Consider the following 16,091-nt stretch of genomic DNA (forward strand, 5'->3'; position numbering starts at 1 on the left):
TAAATGGTTCAGAAACTGGGTAATCTGCATAATCCTTTTTAAACATTCCAAGAATATCATCTTTAAGAGGCTTACCTTTTTCTAAAAGCGATTCTCTTGGTTCTTTAATTTCTTTAACATCAACTGTTTTTAATGGTTCATCTTTTTCAACTAATTTTTCATAGTATCCTGTAGGAATTGCTTCAACATGTTGAAAAAATTCCTACAGGATACTATGAAAAACTAGTAATGGAAGAAAAAGTTGACGGCTTACCAAAGAGTGATGATAAAGAAATAACAAAAGAACCAGGAGAAACGCTTTTGGAAAAAGGAAAGCATCTTAAAGATGATATTCTTGGAATGTTTAAAAAGGGTCATGGTGATTACCCAGTTTCTGAACCATATAAAGGTAAATTAGAAGAAACCAAACCTTCATCTGAATTATCAGGAGTTCCATTGGATCAACATGTTGAAGCAATTCCTTCTGGCCATTATGATAAGTTAATTAAAAAAGATGTACCATTAAAAACTGTCGATGTAGAAGAAACAAAAGAACCAGGGGAGTCGCTTATAGAAAAAGGAAAACATTTGAAAGACGAAATTCTCGGAATGTTTATAAAGGGTCATAGTGATTACCCAGTCTCTGAACCATACATTGGTAAATTAGAAGAAACTAAACCTTCAACTGAATTATCAGGAGTTCCATTGGATCAACATGTTGAAGCAATTCCTTCTGGATACTATGATAAATTAATTGAGAAAGATGTACCATTAAAAACAGTTGAAGTAGAAGAAAAAAGAGAACCAAGTGAATCACTTTTAGAAAAAGGAAAACATTTGAAAGACGAAATTCTCGGAGTATTTAAAAAGGATTACAGTGATTATCCTGTTTCAGAACCTTATCTTGGTGAAATTGATAACATTAATAAACAATCTGATCTTGATCAACAACCGATAGATTCACAAGTTTCTAAATATCATGTTGGATATTATGGAACAATAGAAAAACCAAAAGAAGAAACAAAAGTAATTCAAAAAGAACCAAGTGATTCTGGGGACAAAAAAGGAAGATTTGCCAAGATTACTAGTATTTTCAGTGGAAAATCAATAGATTATCCAGTAGATTCGGAACCATATAGTGGTAAATTAGAAGAAACTAAACCTTCATCTGAATTATCAGGTGCACCATTAGAGCAACATGTTGAAGCAATACCTACAGGATACTATGAAAAATTAGTTGAAAAAGATGAACCATTAAAAACAGTTGATGTAAAAGAAATTAAAGAACCAGGAGAATCGCTTTTAGAAAAAGGAAAGCATCTTAAAGATGATATTCTTGGAATGTTTAAAAAAGATTATGCAGATTACCCAGTTTCTGAACCATTTACGGGTAAATTAGAAGAAACTAAACCTTCATCTGAATTATCAGGTGTACCACTACAACAACATGTTGAAGCAATTCCTTCTGGATACTATGATAAATTAATTGAGAAAGATGAACCATTAAAAACAGTTGAAGTAGAAGAAAAAAGAGAACCAGGAGAATCACTTTTAGAAAAAGGAAAACATTTGAAAGACGAAATTCTTGGAGTATTTAAAAAAGACTACAGTGATTATCCAGTTTCAGCGCCATATTTTGGTAAATTAGAAGAAACTAAACCTTCATCTGAATTATCAGGTGTTCCATTGGATCAACATGTTGAAACAATTCCTACAGGATACTATGATAAATTAATTAAAAAAGATGATATATTAAAAACAGTCGATGTAGAAGAAATTAAAGAACCAGGAGAATCGCTTTTAGAAAAAGGAAAACATTTGAAAGACGAAATTCTTGGAGTATTTAAAAAAGACTACAGTGATTATCCAGTTTCAGAACCATATCTTGGAACAATTCATAACATTAAGAAACAATCTGATCTTGATCAACAACCAATAGATTCACAAGTTTATAAATATCATGTTGGATATTATGGAACGTTAGAAAAACCAAAAGAAGATACAAAATTAATTCAAAAAGAACCTAGTGACGCTGGAGACAAAAAAGGAAGATTTCCCAAGATTACTAGTATTTTTAGTGGAAAATCATTTGATTATCCAATGGATTCAGAACCATATAAAGGTAAATTAGAAGAAACTAAGCTTACATCTGAATTATCAGATGTACCATTAGAGCAACATGTTGAAGCAATTCCTTCTGGATACTATGATAAATTAATTGAAAAAGATGTACCATTGAAAACAGTTGATGTAAAAGAAATTAAAGAACCAGGTGAATCACTTTTAGAAAAAGGAAAACATTTGAAAGATGAAATTCTTGGAGTATTTAAAAAAGACTACAGTGATTATCCAGTTTCAGAACCATATCTTGGAACAATTGATAACATTAAGAAACAATCTGATCTTGATCAACAACCAATAGATTCACAAGTTTCTAAATATCATGTTGGATATTATGGAACAATAGAAAAACCAAAAAAAGAAACAAAAATAATTGAAAAGGAACCAAGTGATTCTGGTGACAAAAAAGGAAGATTTGCCAAGATTACTAGTATTTTCAGCGGAAAGTCTGTTGATTATCCAGTAGATTTAAAACCATTTAAAGGTAAATTAGAAGAAACCAAACCTTCATCTGAATTATCAGGAATTCCATTGGATCAACATGTTGAAGTAATTCCTTCTGGCTACTATGATAAGTTAATTGAGAAAGATGAGTTATTAAAAACAGTTAAAGTAGAAGAAATTAAAGAACCACAAGAATCACTTTTAGAAAAAGGAAAGCATCTTAAAGATGATTTTCTTGGAATGTTTAAAAAGAGTCATGGTGATTACCCAGTATCTGAACCATATACAGGTAAATTAGATGAAAGTAAGCCTTCATCTGAATTATCTAATGTTCCTTTGGATCAACATGTTGAAGCAATTCCTTCTGGATACTATGATAAATTAATTGAAAATGATGAACTATTGAAAACAGTCGATGTAAAAGAAATTAAAGAACCAGTAGAATCGTTTTTAGAAAAAGGAAAACATTTTAAAGATGAAATTCTTGGAGTATTTAAAAGAGACTATAGTGATTACCCAGTTTCTGAACCATATATTGGTAAAGTTGAAGAAACTAAGCCTACATCTGAATTAACTGGAGTTCCACTACAACAACATGTTGAAAAAATTCCTACAGTATACTATGAAAAACTTGTAATACAAGAAATAGTTGACGGCTTACCAAAGAATGATGATAAAGAAGAAACAAAAGAACTAGGAGAAACGCTTTTGGAAAAGGGAAAACATTTGAAAGACGAAATTCTAGGAGTATTTAAAAAAGATTACAAAGATTATCCAATGTCGGAACCATATATAGGAGAATTAGACAAAACAAAGCCTTCTTCTGAATTACGTGGATCGCCACTTCAACAATATGTTGAAAAAATTCCAACTGGATATTATGATAAAATAATAACTAATGATGAAAAAGTAGAAATTGTAAATGAAGGAAAAATGAAAGAAATTCTTTTAGATAAAGGAAAACATTTGAAGGATGAACTTCTTGGTGTATTCAAAAAAGACTACAGCGATTATCCAGTTTCTGAACCATATGTAGGAGTAATTGACTATATTGGTAAAGATAATGATCTTGATCAAGTACCATTAGATTCACAAGTATCTAAATATCATGTTGGATATTATGGAACAATAGAAAAACCAAAAGAACTAATTGATACGAATGACAAAAAAGAAAGATTGGTTAAAATTATGAATATTGTTAGTGACAAGACGATTGATTATCCAATAGATCAAAAACCATATATGGGCAAATTGGAAGAAACCAAGCCCTTGTCTGATTTGGTTGGAATTCCATTGGAACAACATATTGAAAAAATTCCTTCCGGTTTTTACGATAAAATAAAGAAAGATGAACAATTAAAAACAGTTCAAACAGAAGAAACTAAAGAATCTTTCTTAGACAAAGGAAAGCATTTAAAAGAAGATATTTTTGGATTATTTAAAAAGGATCATTTGGAATATCCGGTTTCTGAACCATATATTGGTAAAATAGAGGAAAGTAAACCATCTTTAGAATTTTGCGGGTTCCCAATTGAAGAATATGTTGAAAATATTCCTACTGGGTACTATGATAAACTTAGTAAAAATGAAAAAGATAAATCAACAAAAACTGTTAATTCTGGAGAAGTTAGAGAGCCAAAAGAATCCCTTTTATCAAAAGGAAAACATTTAAAAAAAGATATTTTGGGTATATTTAAAAAGAATTATCGAGATTATCCAATGGATTCTGAGCCATATATTGGTAAATTAGAAGAAACGAAACCATCAAAAGAATTATCTGGAGATTCGTTACATTCATATATCGATAATATTCCTTTTGGATATTATGATAAACTTATTAAACATGAACCATCAGCAACTAGCGACACGGCTGAAATAAAAGAACTAAAAGAATCACTTTTAGATAAAGGAAAACATTTGAAAGATGAAATTCTAGGAGTATTCAAAAAAGATTACATCGATTATCCAGTTTCAGAGCCATATCTTGGAACAATTGATAACATTAATAAACATCATGATCTTGACCAAGAACCAATTGATTCACATGTTTCCAAATATCATGTTGGATATTATGGAACAATAGAAAAACCAAAAGAAGAAACAAAAGTAATTCAAAAAGAACCTAGTGATTCTGGGGACAAAAAAGGAAGATTTGCCAAGATCACTAGTATTTTCAGTGGAAAATCTGTTGATTATCCAGTAGATTCAGAACCATATAAAGGTAAATTAGAAGAAACCAAACCTTCATCTGAATTATCAGGTGTACCATTAGAGCAACATGTTGAAACAATTCCTTCTGGGTACTATGATAAGTTAATTGAGAAAGATGAACCATTTAATACACTTGATGTAAAAGAAATTAAAGAACCAAAAGAATCTCTATTAGAAAAAGGAAGACATTTTAAAGATGATATTCTTGGAATGTTTAAAAAGGATCATAGAGATTATCCTGTTTCTGAACCATACATTGGTAAAGTAGAGGAAAATAAGCCTTCATTTGAATTATCTAGTGTTCCATTGGATCAACATGTCGAAAAAATTCCTTTTGGATTCTATGATAAATTAATTGAGAAAGATGAGATATTAAAAACAGTCGATGTAGAAGAAAAAAGAGAACCAGGTGAATCGCTTTTAGAAAAAGGAAAACATCTTAAAGATGATATTCTTGGGGTATTTAAAAAAGACTACAGTGATTATCCAGTTTCAGAGCCATATCTTGGAACAATTGATAACATTAATAAACACCAAGATCTTGATCAACAACCGATAGATTCACATGTTTCTAAATATCATGTTGGATATTATACAATAATAGAAAAACAAAAAGAAGAAACAAAAGAATTTCAAAATGAACCAAGTGATTCTGGAGATAAAAAAGGAAGATTTGCAAAGATTACTAGTATTTTTAGTGGAAAGTCTGCTGATTATCCTGTTGATTCAGAACCATACAGTGGTAAATTAGAAGAAATCAAACCTTCTTATGAACTTTTTGCAAGTCCATTAGATCAGCATGTTGAGACAATTCCTTCTGGATGTTACGACAAATTAATTGAAAAAGACGAATTTCTGAAAGCTGTTGATGTAGTTGATATTAATGTTGAATCTGATCTAGATAAAGAAAAATATATGAAAGAAGACATTTCTGGAGTATTCAAAAAAAATTACAGTAATGTTCCAATTTCAGAGCCATATTTTGGAACAATTGATAACATAAATAAGCAATATGATCTTGATCAAGAACCATTGGATTCATATGTTTCTAAATATCATGTTGGTTATTATACAGTAGTAGATAGACCAAAAGAAGAAACTAAAATAATTGAAAAAGAATTTTATGATTCTGAAGATAAGAAAGGAAGATTTGCAAAGATCACAAATATTTTTAGTGGGAAATCGCATGATTATCCCTATGATTCAGAACCATATATTGGCAAATTAGAAGAATCTAAGTTTGCAAGAGAGTTATCTAATGTTCCTTTAAAGCATTGTATTGAAAAAATTCCTTCTGGATTTTACGATAAATTACCTGAAAAAAGTGAAAAAATAAAACTTATCGATGAAAGAAAATTAAAAGATCAAAAGGAATCATTTTTGGATAAAGGAAAGCATCTCAAGGATGATATTATTGGAATGTTTAAAAAAGACTACAAAGAATATCCAACTTCAGAGCCTTATACAGGAAAATTAGAAGAAATGAAACTTTCTTCGGAGTTATTTGAAGTTCCATTGGAACAAATTGTCGAAAAGATTCCAACTGAATACTCTTCTGTAGTTACTAAGGATATTAACCTCTCAACAAATATTTTGGATAGCACCAAGGACAAAGAAATGGAATCATTGTTACATTCTCCAACGTCAAATTATAATTATAATGCTAATGATTTGTCAAATAAATATTTATCTGATAGTACTTTATTGAGAAATGATGGAAATGATTATAATTACAAAGATGATTTGAGTCCACAGAAATATGTTCAAAGTTCTAATTATAGTGAAACTGTGTTACCTAAAGAAGCACTAGAGCATCATGTTGAATCAAAATCAAAAGATTTACGTAGTGATTTGGTTGATATTCATGATACATCTTCTTATTTATATTCTAGTAAAATTGATGATACTGAATTAATTTCTAAAAATATTGATAATAGATTTGAGACATTAGATGATGGAAATGCTATCAAATCTAATATTAATTTAAAAAGTAATATTAAAATTTCTTCTCCAACTGTTAAAGATTTTAATGAATCACATATTATTAAAAAAACTATTAACGCTAAAAAAGAACAACCTTCTGTTTATTTGACAACCCCAATATTTGAATCAAAATTAAATGATAAGGAAAAACAAAAACCAAAAGAAAAATTGAGAGATTTATCAGGTAGTATTACAAAATCACCTCAACCAATATCCCGAGATACTTTTTCACCTCTTCGACCAAAACCTGTTGATAATATTATGAAAATAACAGATAGTTTTGCACCTTATCAAAATTTGCATAAATCTATTATAAATGAAAAAAATATAGACTTAGTTGGTGACAATAAACCTGAAAATATGAAATATTCTAATAATTCTTATAAGAAAGGAAGATCTGTTTCATCTCCATCAAAAAGACATGTTGAATTTACTTCTACATATTCTGATTCAGTTCCTTTATCAAAATCTTCAAACTATGATTTTTCAGGAAACAATAGTGATTACCTTTCAAAATCAAAGTCATCTAACATTATTATTGATCCAAAATCATTTAAGATAACTTCAGAAAACAATTTATCTATTAACAATGATCCATCAAAAGTGGGTTCAGAATATATTTCATATAATACACATTCTTCACCTACCACATCTATTTTAAAAAATTATTCTGATATTCAATATAACTATTTGTTACCAACAACTATAGAATATAGTAATTTACATAATAATCTTCATCCTTCACGATCATTATCACCATCATTTGAAGTCTACCTTCGAAAGTATGACGCAAAAATGAAAAATCGCGAATTAATTAGTAGCAAACCATTGGCAACATCTACGCCAATTCGTAGTTCATTAAATATTAAAAATTATAAGTTACCATCTAATGATAATACAAGCTTTAAACAATTCGTTGAGACATATGATCGTGAATCTTCTGAAAATAAACGTAGAAGACATAAGGGTTGGACTACAATAACAGAAACAACAACAATTACTTATTCTAAAAGATTAGATTCTACAATAAATCGTTATGGTCAAAATCAAAAAACAGTCACTGAAAATGTTGTAATAAGCAACTTCAATCCACCATATAATAATAATAAACATATAAGTTCTGTAGATAGTGGTAAAGCTATACATGATCATGTTGCTGAAAGTCCATTACAGACATTTGAAAGAGATGGAAATAAAAGAGATATAATGTTACAAACGGATCCTAACTATAAAGGACCTTTAAATCATCCAATTAATTATTCTAGATTATATCATAGATCACGAAGTGAATCAAGACCACATTATTATACTTTAAATAATACATTAAATTATAATCGTAATGGTCGATCAACAGAACGACATCCTGAAACTGTATCTTTTACTCCAGACAACCAACAAATAAAAAGACGTTTTGAATATGAGCAAGCAGTAAGAAATGCTCCAATAGAATTATCAGGCACTTCAGGTTACAAAACCCGTGCATCAACTGAACCACTTTATTCAATGCAACGTATTCAAAGATATGATCTTGATTTTCCTTCAACAATTCCACCCCCTAACAGTTTACATTATCAAAATTCTGGTCTTATTGAACATGATAAATCTCTAAATAATTTATACTTAGATCTTCCTCCTATAGAAGAAATTGGAAAAACTTCTTTCGAACAAAGATATTCATTTACAACTGATGTACCAAACGACAATGATGTTAAAATAGAAAATAAAGATACTAGAACTTCAAATGCACCATTTAGAAGAGCCCGAACAAATGTTAAACATTATTGTAATGTCATATAAGATTTTCAAATTTAAATTAAAAAATATAATTCATAAAATTATAAATATATTTTCATTAAATTTACAAAAAATTACATTTTTATACATACTTTGTTAAATAAAAAATTTTTTAATATTATCATTTATATTAACATATATTTACAAAAAAAATATTTAATTTATTTATGCAAACAATTTTATTATTTAAAACTATTATAAAATGTGTTTTTTTTTATTTTTATATAAATAATATTATTTTTTTTACAAAGTATAATATTTATCATACATAAAATGAAATGATGAATAATTAAACTAAAAAATTTTAACTTTAAATATTTTTAATTTATAATTAATACTTAGAAAGAAATTTATATTTCTTTCAATTATTTATATTAAATAAATATTAAAAAAATTTAAATTATTTTAATCTAACATTATATAATTATTTGGTGAACAATTAAAAGACATTTAAATTTATAATAAAAACATTTTATAATCTCATTGCAATGACACTTCCATTTAGTGTCTTTTTAATAAGTAAATAATTTTTAAAATAAATTTGTTAAACTTACAAACCAAAGTAATTTTTCTTTTTAAATAATTCTTATAACTTACTATTAATTTATGTTTAAAAATATTTTAATGTAAATAAAATAATTTATTTACATATTATTGCTTATTTATACTATTATATTTATAAAAATTTTTGATTATTGGTTCTCTTTTTTTTTTTTTACTTAGTGACTGATAGCTTTATATATATGTTAATTTTTAAGATTTTTGTTAGACTTATGTTAGTGATTATTATAAATAATAAATTAAGTAATATAATGTACATATTGTTATTTATTAGTAGTTTCCCGTTGAAAAAAGTTGGCGTGCAGTGGTTTTATAAAACTACTATTTATCATATATTAAATAAAATAAAAATAAAAAATTATGATATAAAAGATTAAATTTAAAAAGTGGTTTGATTAAAAAAAAAGTAATGTTGTTTTTTTTTATTAATGATTTTTTAATTACCTCCAGTTACATATTAATATTTTACTTATTATAATTAATGTAATTATCAATTTTTATAAATGAAAAAATAAAATAATATATATATATGCATATATACAGTTACAATGTATTAAGGAAAACTTTTTTGATTGACCATGTATATTATTTTAATTGAATATTTAGTTTTATCAAGCGTTAAATGATAGTATTACTCTTTTAATGACCTCAATTATTGTTGATAAAGGTTAATTTTTAACTCTGAACTTCAAAATTATTTTTGCTCTTTTTTTTATAAGTATAAAATTATTAAATACATTTGTATAAAAAAACAAAGAAAATTTATTTACATTGTTATTTCTTAATCATCTCATTTATAAATATATTTACTTATTATGTATTTAAAATATGAAAGAAAAAAAAAGTAATTTATCACCACTTTTTTTTTTTTATTTTTACTTAATATATATAAGTTATAGAAAATTTATATAGATATTTTATTATTTTAAAGATTACAATAAATAGAAATTTAACGTATAAAACATTATATACAAAAACTAAAGATAAAATATATACTTTTGTTATAAAATATCTTAAATTTTTATCGAACCATAGATAAATGGTTAAATAATTACATTACACATATCAATCATAACCTGTAACCAGATAGTGCAGAAAAGTTGTTTCGTATATAAAGTTACAATGTAATTATACAAATTGAGATTGTAAGAAATAGCCATGGTTAACGGAAATTTATCGCATTAAACCAAAGAGATACTGCAACATTTTTTTTTTTTTTATTTGTTTGAATTATAATCTTTTTTTTAAAAAAAAAAAAAATTTTAATATGACACAACCGCACTAGAAGTTCCTTGGGAATGTTCATTAATATAAATTGCATCCTCCTTGAAGTAATGTTGAAGTTGAGCAACAAGGTTTACTTTACGTGTTCTCATCATTGGATCTTGGCGTCGTTTATCAACAACACTCTCGTCATCACAATTTGTATTGATAGCTTTAAAAATTTCAGCCCGAATCATCTGTGAAAAATCCATCATACTTGAATGTTTTCTAGATTTACACTCTTTAATATTGTATTCCTCTTCACCAGAATTTGATGAAACTTGTCTAAAGGTATGTGAAATACCAGCACTTTCAAATAAAATATCATTTGTTGTGTTAGATGTTCCAATAAAAATATTAGGAATACAATCATTATCACCAGTTCTTTCCATTATAGATAAAATAATAAATTACACACTAATTAAGAAATGTAATAGATGTATGTAAAAAAGTAAGAAATAATTTGACAATTTACCAAAATGGTATTCCTCCTTTCACTTCTTCTCTTTTATGCTGGTATATTCCGTCACTTTGAATACGTTTTATAATCAACATCAAACCAATAATTGGTGATGCCCCAGTAGTATGTACTGGGCTTGACATTTAGCCACATAATATAATATAACGTTAAAGTATACAAAAAAAGGTGGCTCTCTATCATCGTGAATGTCATTGTTTAAAGAAATGTCTGTGAATCAACTTATGTTTACACATTATATCATTGAATTGCTGCCAGCACAATCATATTATCATATCTTTATTTTTTGCTGCGTATCTCAACGAAGGGTATTCCTTCTCAAACAAATCAAAATTATTTAGTAGCAACTGTCTTTAACAAAAATTTTTTTCTTTTTGAATACGTGAATTTTTTAATTTTTGGAAAACGTGTTGATAAGAAATTGTCGAAGACCACAAAAAGATTAATTTTTTTTTTCTTTCCTTCTTCTAATTATTTAATTACATCTTATAAATTATTTGTTTGTTTTTTTTTTCATTTAAATAATGTCAATGATAAGTTATATAATATAATTTTATTCAAAAAAATTGTTTATATTTTTTAAAATGATATTACTTTTATAGACTAATTTTTCTTAATAAAATGATTATGTCATCGAGTGTGTATCATGTCTATTAATAAAAATATAAAGTTATATTTTATAATGTAACAATAAAAATAATATTTTTTAATGGTATCAGGATAACAATAATTTTATTTTTGCAAAAAAAATAAAAAATTTATTTATAAATTTATATTTTTATAAATGTTTTTATGAGAGATTGATATTAATTTTAAAAATAACAACATTTTGAATGGTGGTATAAAAATATAAATCATAAAAGACATTATTAAATGTTATTTTTAAATGCTGTAAAAATTGTTGTTTGTCAAAATGTCATTACTAGTCAAATATTTTTAAGTAATTTTATTATGGGGAATACCTTTCATTAAAGTTGTACTTTATATCAAATGTCATGTTTTTTTGACTATTAATTATAGTGGATACCCTTCAAAATTTAAAAGAATGTTAGAAAATTTTTTTTTTATTATTTTAATTCGATGTTTGTAATATAATTTATGATTAAGGGTTCTCTTTATCATATGACTTAAAAGATGATTATAAAAAATTTAATTATTTTTAAAATTAACTTTTATGTATTTATAAAAATTATTACTGTTAATAGTAAAAGTTTTATCTTTTCATTTAATAAAATATTAAATCTTGTGATATAATACTTTTTTAAATAATATTTTACCAAATTGTGTAAAATTTTTTCATATTATTTCATTAATCACAAAATTGTTTGCTAATAAGAACAAAAGTTTGTTAAATATCTATGACAAAACTGTAACAAGAAACAATAAAGGTTTTATATTTTTAAATTTATCTTGCGTGAAGCTTTTAAGCAAATAAAATAGTAATAAAAAAATTATTTTTATGATTATTATTTCTTCAATGATTGATCACAAGACTTTTGCATTGTTTAAAAGTAATAATAGGAAACCTGGTGTTTAAGGGTTACCTAATGATCAAAATGTGATCTTTTAAATAAATGTTTTGATATAATTTTTTATTAAAAATATTTCCAGGGAACTTGTTATAGAAAATGATGTATTTGTTTTTAACAACCATATATTTCTTTGTAAAATAAGAAAATTATAATATTATTAATTAAACATGAAAATGAGTTACACATTAAAAAATTGATAATAGATTAACCAAGCATTACTTTATAAAAATTTAGTATTTTAAAAAAAAAATAATAACTTATTTTAATTACAATAATAATAATAAATAAATAATAAAAAGTAAATATTTATATCATGTATTTTTAATGACACATTTTGATAAAAAAAAGTATTTGCATATGTATTTTATTGATTACCTATATATTTAAATATCTTAAATTTAATCTTATTAATAATTACTTTTTAATATTTTTAATCTAAATTTATCTATTTAACAATATAAATATCATGATTGTTTATCATTCATCAAACTACAATGAAAGAAAATATTATTTAAATAATAAAATGAAAATAGGACAAAAGTAATAATTATCACAATAATAAATTAAATGTTCTTAAAACAATAGGACTTTTTTTTTTATCTTAGAACTAAAATTAAAAAACAAAATTACTTATTTCTTCTATCTCCATCAATTGATAAAATAAAAAATTAATTGAAATGATATTTTAAGCAATTTCTATAACAAAAAAAGAAATTATTTAATGTTTGATTTTTATTTTAAAATTCAATTAATGTCAAAGTGAATAATATTATTAATAATAATAAACAATTTTTATGTTTGAAGAGTGTTTTTTAAAAATTTAAGATTCAAAAATTTTTTTTCTTTTTGATTTTTATTAGACAAACCATCTCATTAGAATATGTTTGTTTTATTTAACTTTTTTTTAAGATTAAAAAAAGTTCAAAAAGAAATATTAATTGTTATTAGATATTAAAATAGAAATTTAGTACAATTTTTTAAAACTTTATCTTAATTAAATATTTATTTTTATCAATGTAAAACATGTCATAACTTTTAGTTATAAGATTAGAAATGAATATTATTAACAAATTATAAAAACAGTTTTAATAAATTTAGTAATGTCTTCAATTTCATCATATTCTTAAATTCTTATAAAATGTTAAGTTTCATCATTCTTCTTTTTGATACTGTGAATTTCCTCAAATTTTTTATAATATTCTTTAGCAATTTGTATCAATTCAGTGGGAGAATGTAATTGTGGAATTCTGTAATTTTGTGAAATATATACACCACTATAACCTCCAATAGTTAAAAATAATAAATTAGAAAATACACCCATTAGAAAATCTTTTTTACTTCTAAAATATGTTATAATTTTATTATCTTTGATAATCTTACAGCATTTTTTGGTATTCTGCAATTGTAAAAATGTATGCTTATAATTTGTTACTCAATTAATAGTTTCACTTAAAAAATATTCCAATTCAATTAAAAATTTTCTTTAATTTTTATATATTAATATTATAATTTTAAAAATTTGTTTATTAATAATTTCTAATATAATTATTTTTCACTTTAAAACTTAAAGAATTATATAATAAAAACATTTTATTTTAACATATAAAAATAATTTACATATTTTCGAAGCTTTTCTTATTAAACTTGTAAATACATAAATTATATACATATGCAACAACAACAACCAACAAAAAAAAACTTTTTAAATTAATTTTATTTATTTTATATTTAAATTGTTTTCTATTAATAATTATAATTTTTGCAAAAATATTTATTTAATAGTTTCTGTGCAAAATTAAATTCAATTTTGTGGTAAAAATTAGGATGACGTATTATCATCTATCAAATATATTACATACTTTTCAAATAAATATATGTAGAAATATTTTGAAATATTTTATCTTATATTTAACTTGTAATTAAGATGGGTTTTTTCGTCATTTCAAAATATTTGCATTAATGTGATGTATTTAGATTACACTATAATTATATAGAATGGAAAAAGAAAATTGGTAATAAATGAATAAAATTATAGTAGATTTTTTTTAAATAAAAAATTTTTTTTAATAGTTTAAAGATATTTATATATTATTTGTTTTACAATAATAATATACTCTATTGAAAAGTGATCATATATTTGTAGTTTTAATCAGGATCTAATTTTGGACATTTTTTTTTTGTATCCGGAAATAATGTATCCATTTTTTGATTAAATTGTGTCAATGAATTAATATATTGCTTCCATGCTCTTGCTCTGGCTCTTTTAACTAATTTATTTTCAATTTCTGCTTTTAATCCTCTATGATACATAAAAACATCATTTAAAATAAGATAATGATAACCCATTCTACACATTGCCCAACGCTAATAAAAAAAATAAATAATAAAAAAATAATTATATACTTACTAAATTTGTATTATCTCTTACAGGATATGGAAAAGTTTCATCATGTAAAGGTATATCACGATTACTTATAAATTGTGGTTCCCATGCACTTTCCATATACAGAACTTCTATTTGTATTTTTGGTTTATCAGAATCTGGAACTTGAAACCATTGTTTTAATCTCGGTATATTATGACCTTTTGGATAGTAATGATGAAAAATAAAAGCCTCATTATCAATCATCATTTTTTCTAAAATTTTTTTATTTTTAGGTTCTCTAGTTGCATTTTGATTTATTTCAAAAATTCTATATACAAGAACATTTTTTGAATTATTTCCAAGATACATCTCTGCCAATGGTAAAACTTTTTTTTCAAAATTTTCCGAAAACATATGATCAAAATCAGCAATTAATATAAAATTTGTTCTAGATAATTTTCTTGCAATATTCCTAACAACATTTATTGGATACTCATTCATTTGTTCAATTTTTTGTAAATCACTTTTTGGTGGTATTTTACAAATTTTTTCTAATAAATCTTTTCTTGTACAATTAAAATTAGATAAAAAGTATCCCAATTCAGAGGTTGACTTTTTTAATGGTTTTGATGATGAATGTTTATAAATAAAGTGAGCTGAAAGATTATCATTTGATATATGAAAATTTTTAAGTGTACAATAAGCACATAATGATTCTACAGAATTAATAATTGGAGATCTTAAATAAATACCAAGAGAGATGGGTCCTGGCCAATTTTTGATATGCCCAGCAAATGATTCTTTTAAGTAATCACTACTACAATGTAATATTAAAGTTATTCTGTTTTTTTCAAATTTTGTATTTTGTTTAATAATATTAGGTATAAACAAATAATTTGAATTATATCGATAAATGGAAAATTCTAAAAAAAAAAAAAAAGTTGATATAATTTTTTTTATTAAAATAAAACTTACTTGTATAATTTGCAGCATTATTATTTTTTTTTGCATTTAAAAAATTTGAGATAAAGAAAAAAAACAAAAAAATAGCTATCCTTATATTATTTTTTGTGATCATATAAAATTTTTCTAAATATAATAGTTGTATTAAGTATCATTTAATATATAAAATACAAATGTATTAATTAGTAATCATAATCATAAGTTTAATTAATTATTTAAAGTAAACAATAAAAAGATTCAAATAATAAATTAGTTTTTTTTACAAAAAAAAAACTATCAATATAAAAAACGGACTGGTAAATATATTATATGTTATATTTTATAATGCCCAGATCAAAAACTAAAACAGTTAAAAAAATTACCTAATAGTATTACATCACAATTATAGTGTATAATA

General features: G+C 24.3%; 5 protein-coding genes across 5 annotated transcripts in view; 2 read left to right on the forward strand and 3 right to left on the reverse strand.

The window, feature by feature from the left end:
* Nucleotides 1–23, forward strand: part of SRAE_2000268400 (Hypothetical protein) — a gene marked incomplete at both ends in the record, with an annotated part of 6,355 nt that extends 6,332 nt beyond the window's left edge. Inside the window, one exon of the mRNA XM_024653780.1 lies at nucleotides 3–23. Within this exon, the coding sequence (XP_024507223.1) occupies nucleotides 3–23 (21 nt within the window). The remainder of the gene's footprint in view (nucleotides 1–2) is intronic.
* Nucleotides 24–228: 205 nt separating this feature from the next.
* SRAE_2000268500 (Hypothetical protein) lies at nucleotides 229–8,535 on the forward strand (the record flags this gene model as incomplete). The annotated part of the gene is made up of 1 exon (XM_024653781.1): nucleotides 229–8,535. The coding sequence occupies one exon, from the start codon at nucleotides 229–231 to the stop codon at nucleotides 8,533–8,535; it is 8,307 nt and encodes a 2,768-aa protein (XP_024507224.1).
* Nucleotides 8,536–10,355: 1,820 nt separating this feature from the next.
* Nucleotides 10,356–10,748, reverse strand: SRAE_2000268600 (Hypothetical protein; the record flags this gene model as incomplete). Its single annotated transcript, XM_024653782.1, has 1 exon — nucleotides 10,356–10,748. One exon carries the CDS (start codon nucleotides 10,746–10,748, stop codon nucleotides 10,356–10,358), a length of 393 nt encoding a protein of 130 aa, XP_024507225.1.
* A 2,759-nt stretch (nucleotides 10,749–13,507) lies between these two features.
* SRAE_2000268700 (Protein of unknown function DUF4535 family-containing protein) lies at nucleotides 13,508–13,751 on the reverse strand (the record flags this gene model as incomplete). Its single annotated transcript, XM_024653783.1, has 2 exons — nucleotides 13,508–13,706; nucleotides 13,747–13,751. The coding sequence occupies 2 exons, from the start codon at nucleotides 13,749–13,751 to the stop codon at nucleotides 13,508–13,510; spliced, it is 204 nt and encodes a 67-aa protein (XP_024507226.1).
* A 760-nt stretch (nucleotides 13,752–14,511) lies between these two features.
* Nucleotides 14,512–15,809, reverse strand: SRAE_2000268800 (N-acetyllactosaminide beta-1,3-N-acetylglucosaminyltransferase; the record flags this gene model as incomplete). Its single annotated transcript, XM_024653785.1, has 3 exons — nucleotides 14,512–14,730; nucleotides 14,774–15,654; nucleotides 15,707–15,809. The coding sequence occupies 3 exons, from the start codon at nucleotides 15,807–15,809 to the stop codon at nucleotides 14,512–14,514; spliced, it is 1,203 nt and encodes a 400-aa protein (XP_024507227.1).
* Between the last annotated feature and the right edge of the window lie 282 nt (nucleotides 15,810–16,091).

Source organism: Strongyloides ratti (assembly GCF_001040885.1).
Source record: "Strongyloides ratti genome assembly S_ratti_ED321, chromosome : 2".
Lineage (NCBI taxonomy): Eukaryota > Metazoa > Nematoda > Chromadorea > Rhabditida > Strongyloididae > Strongyloides > Strongyloides ratti.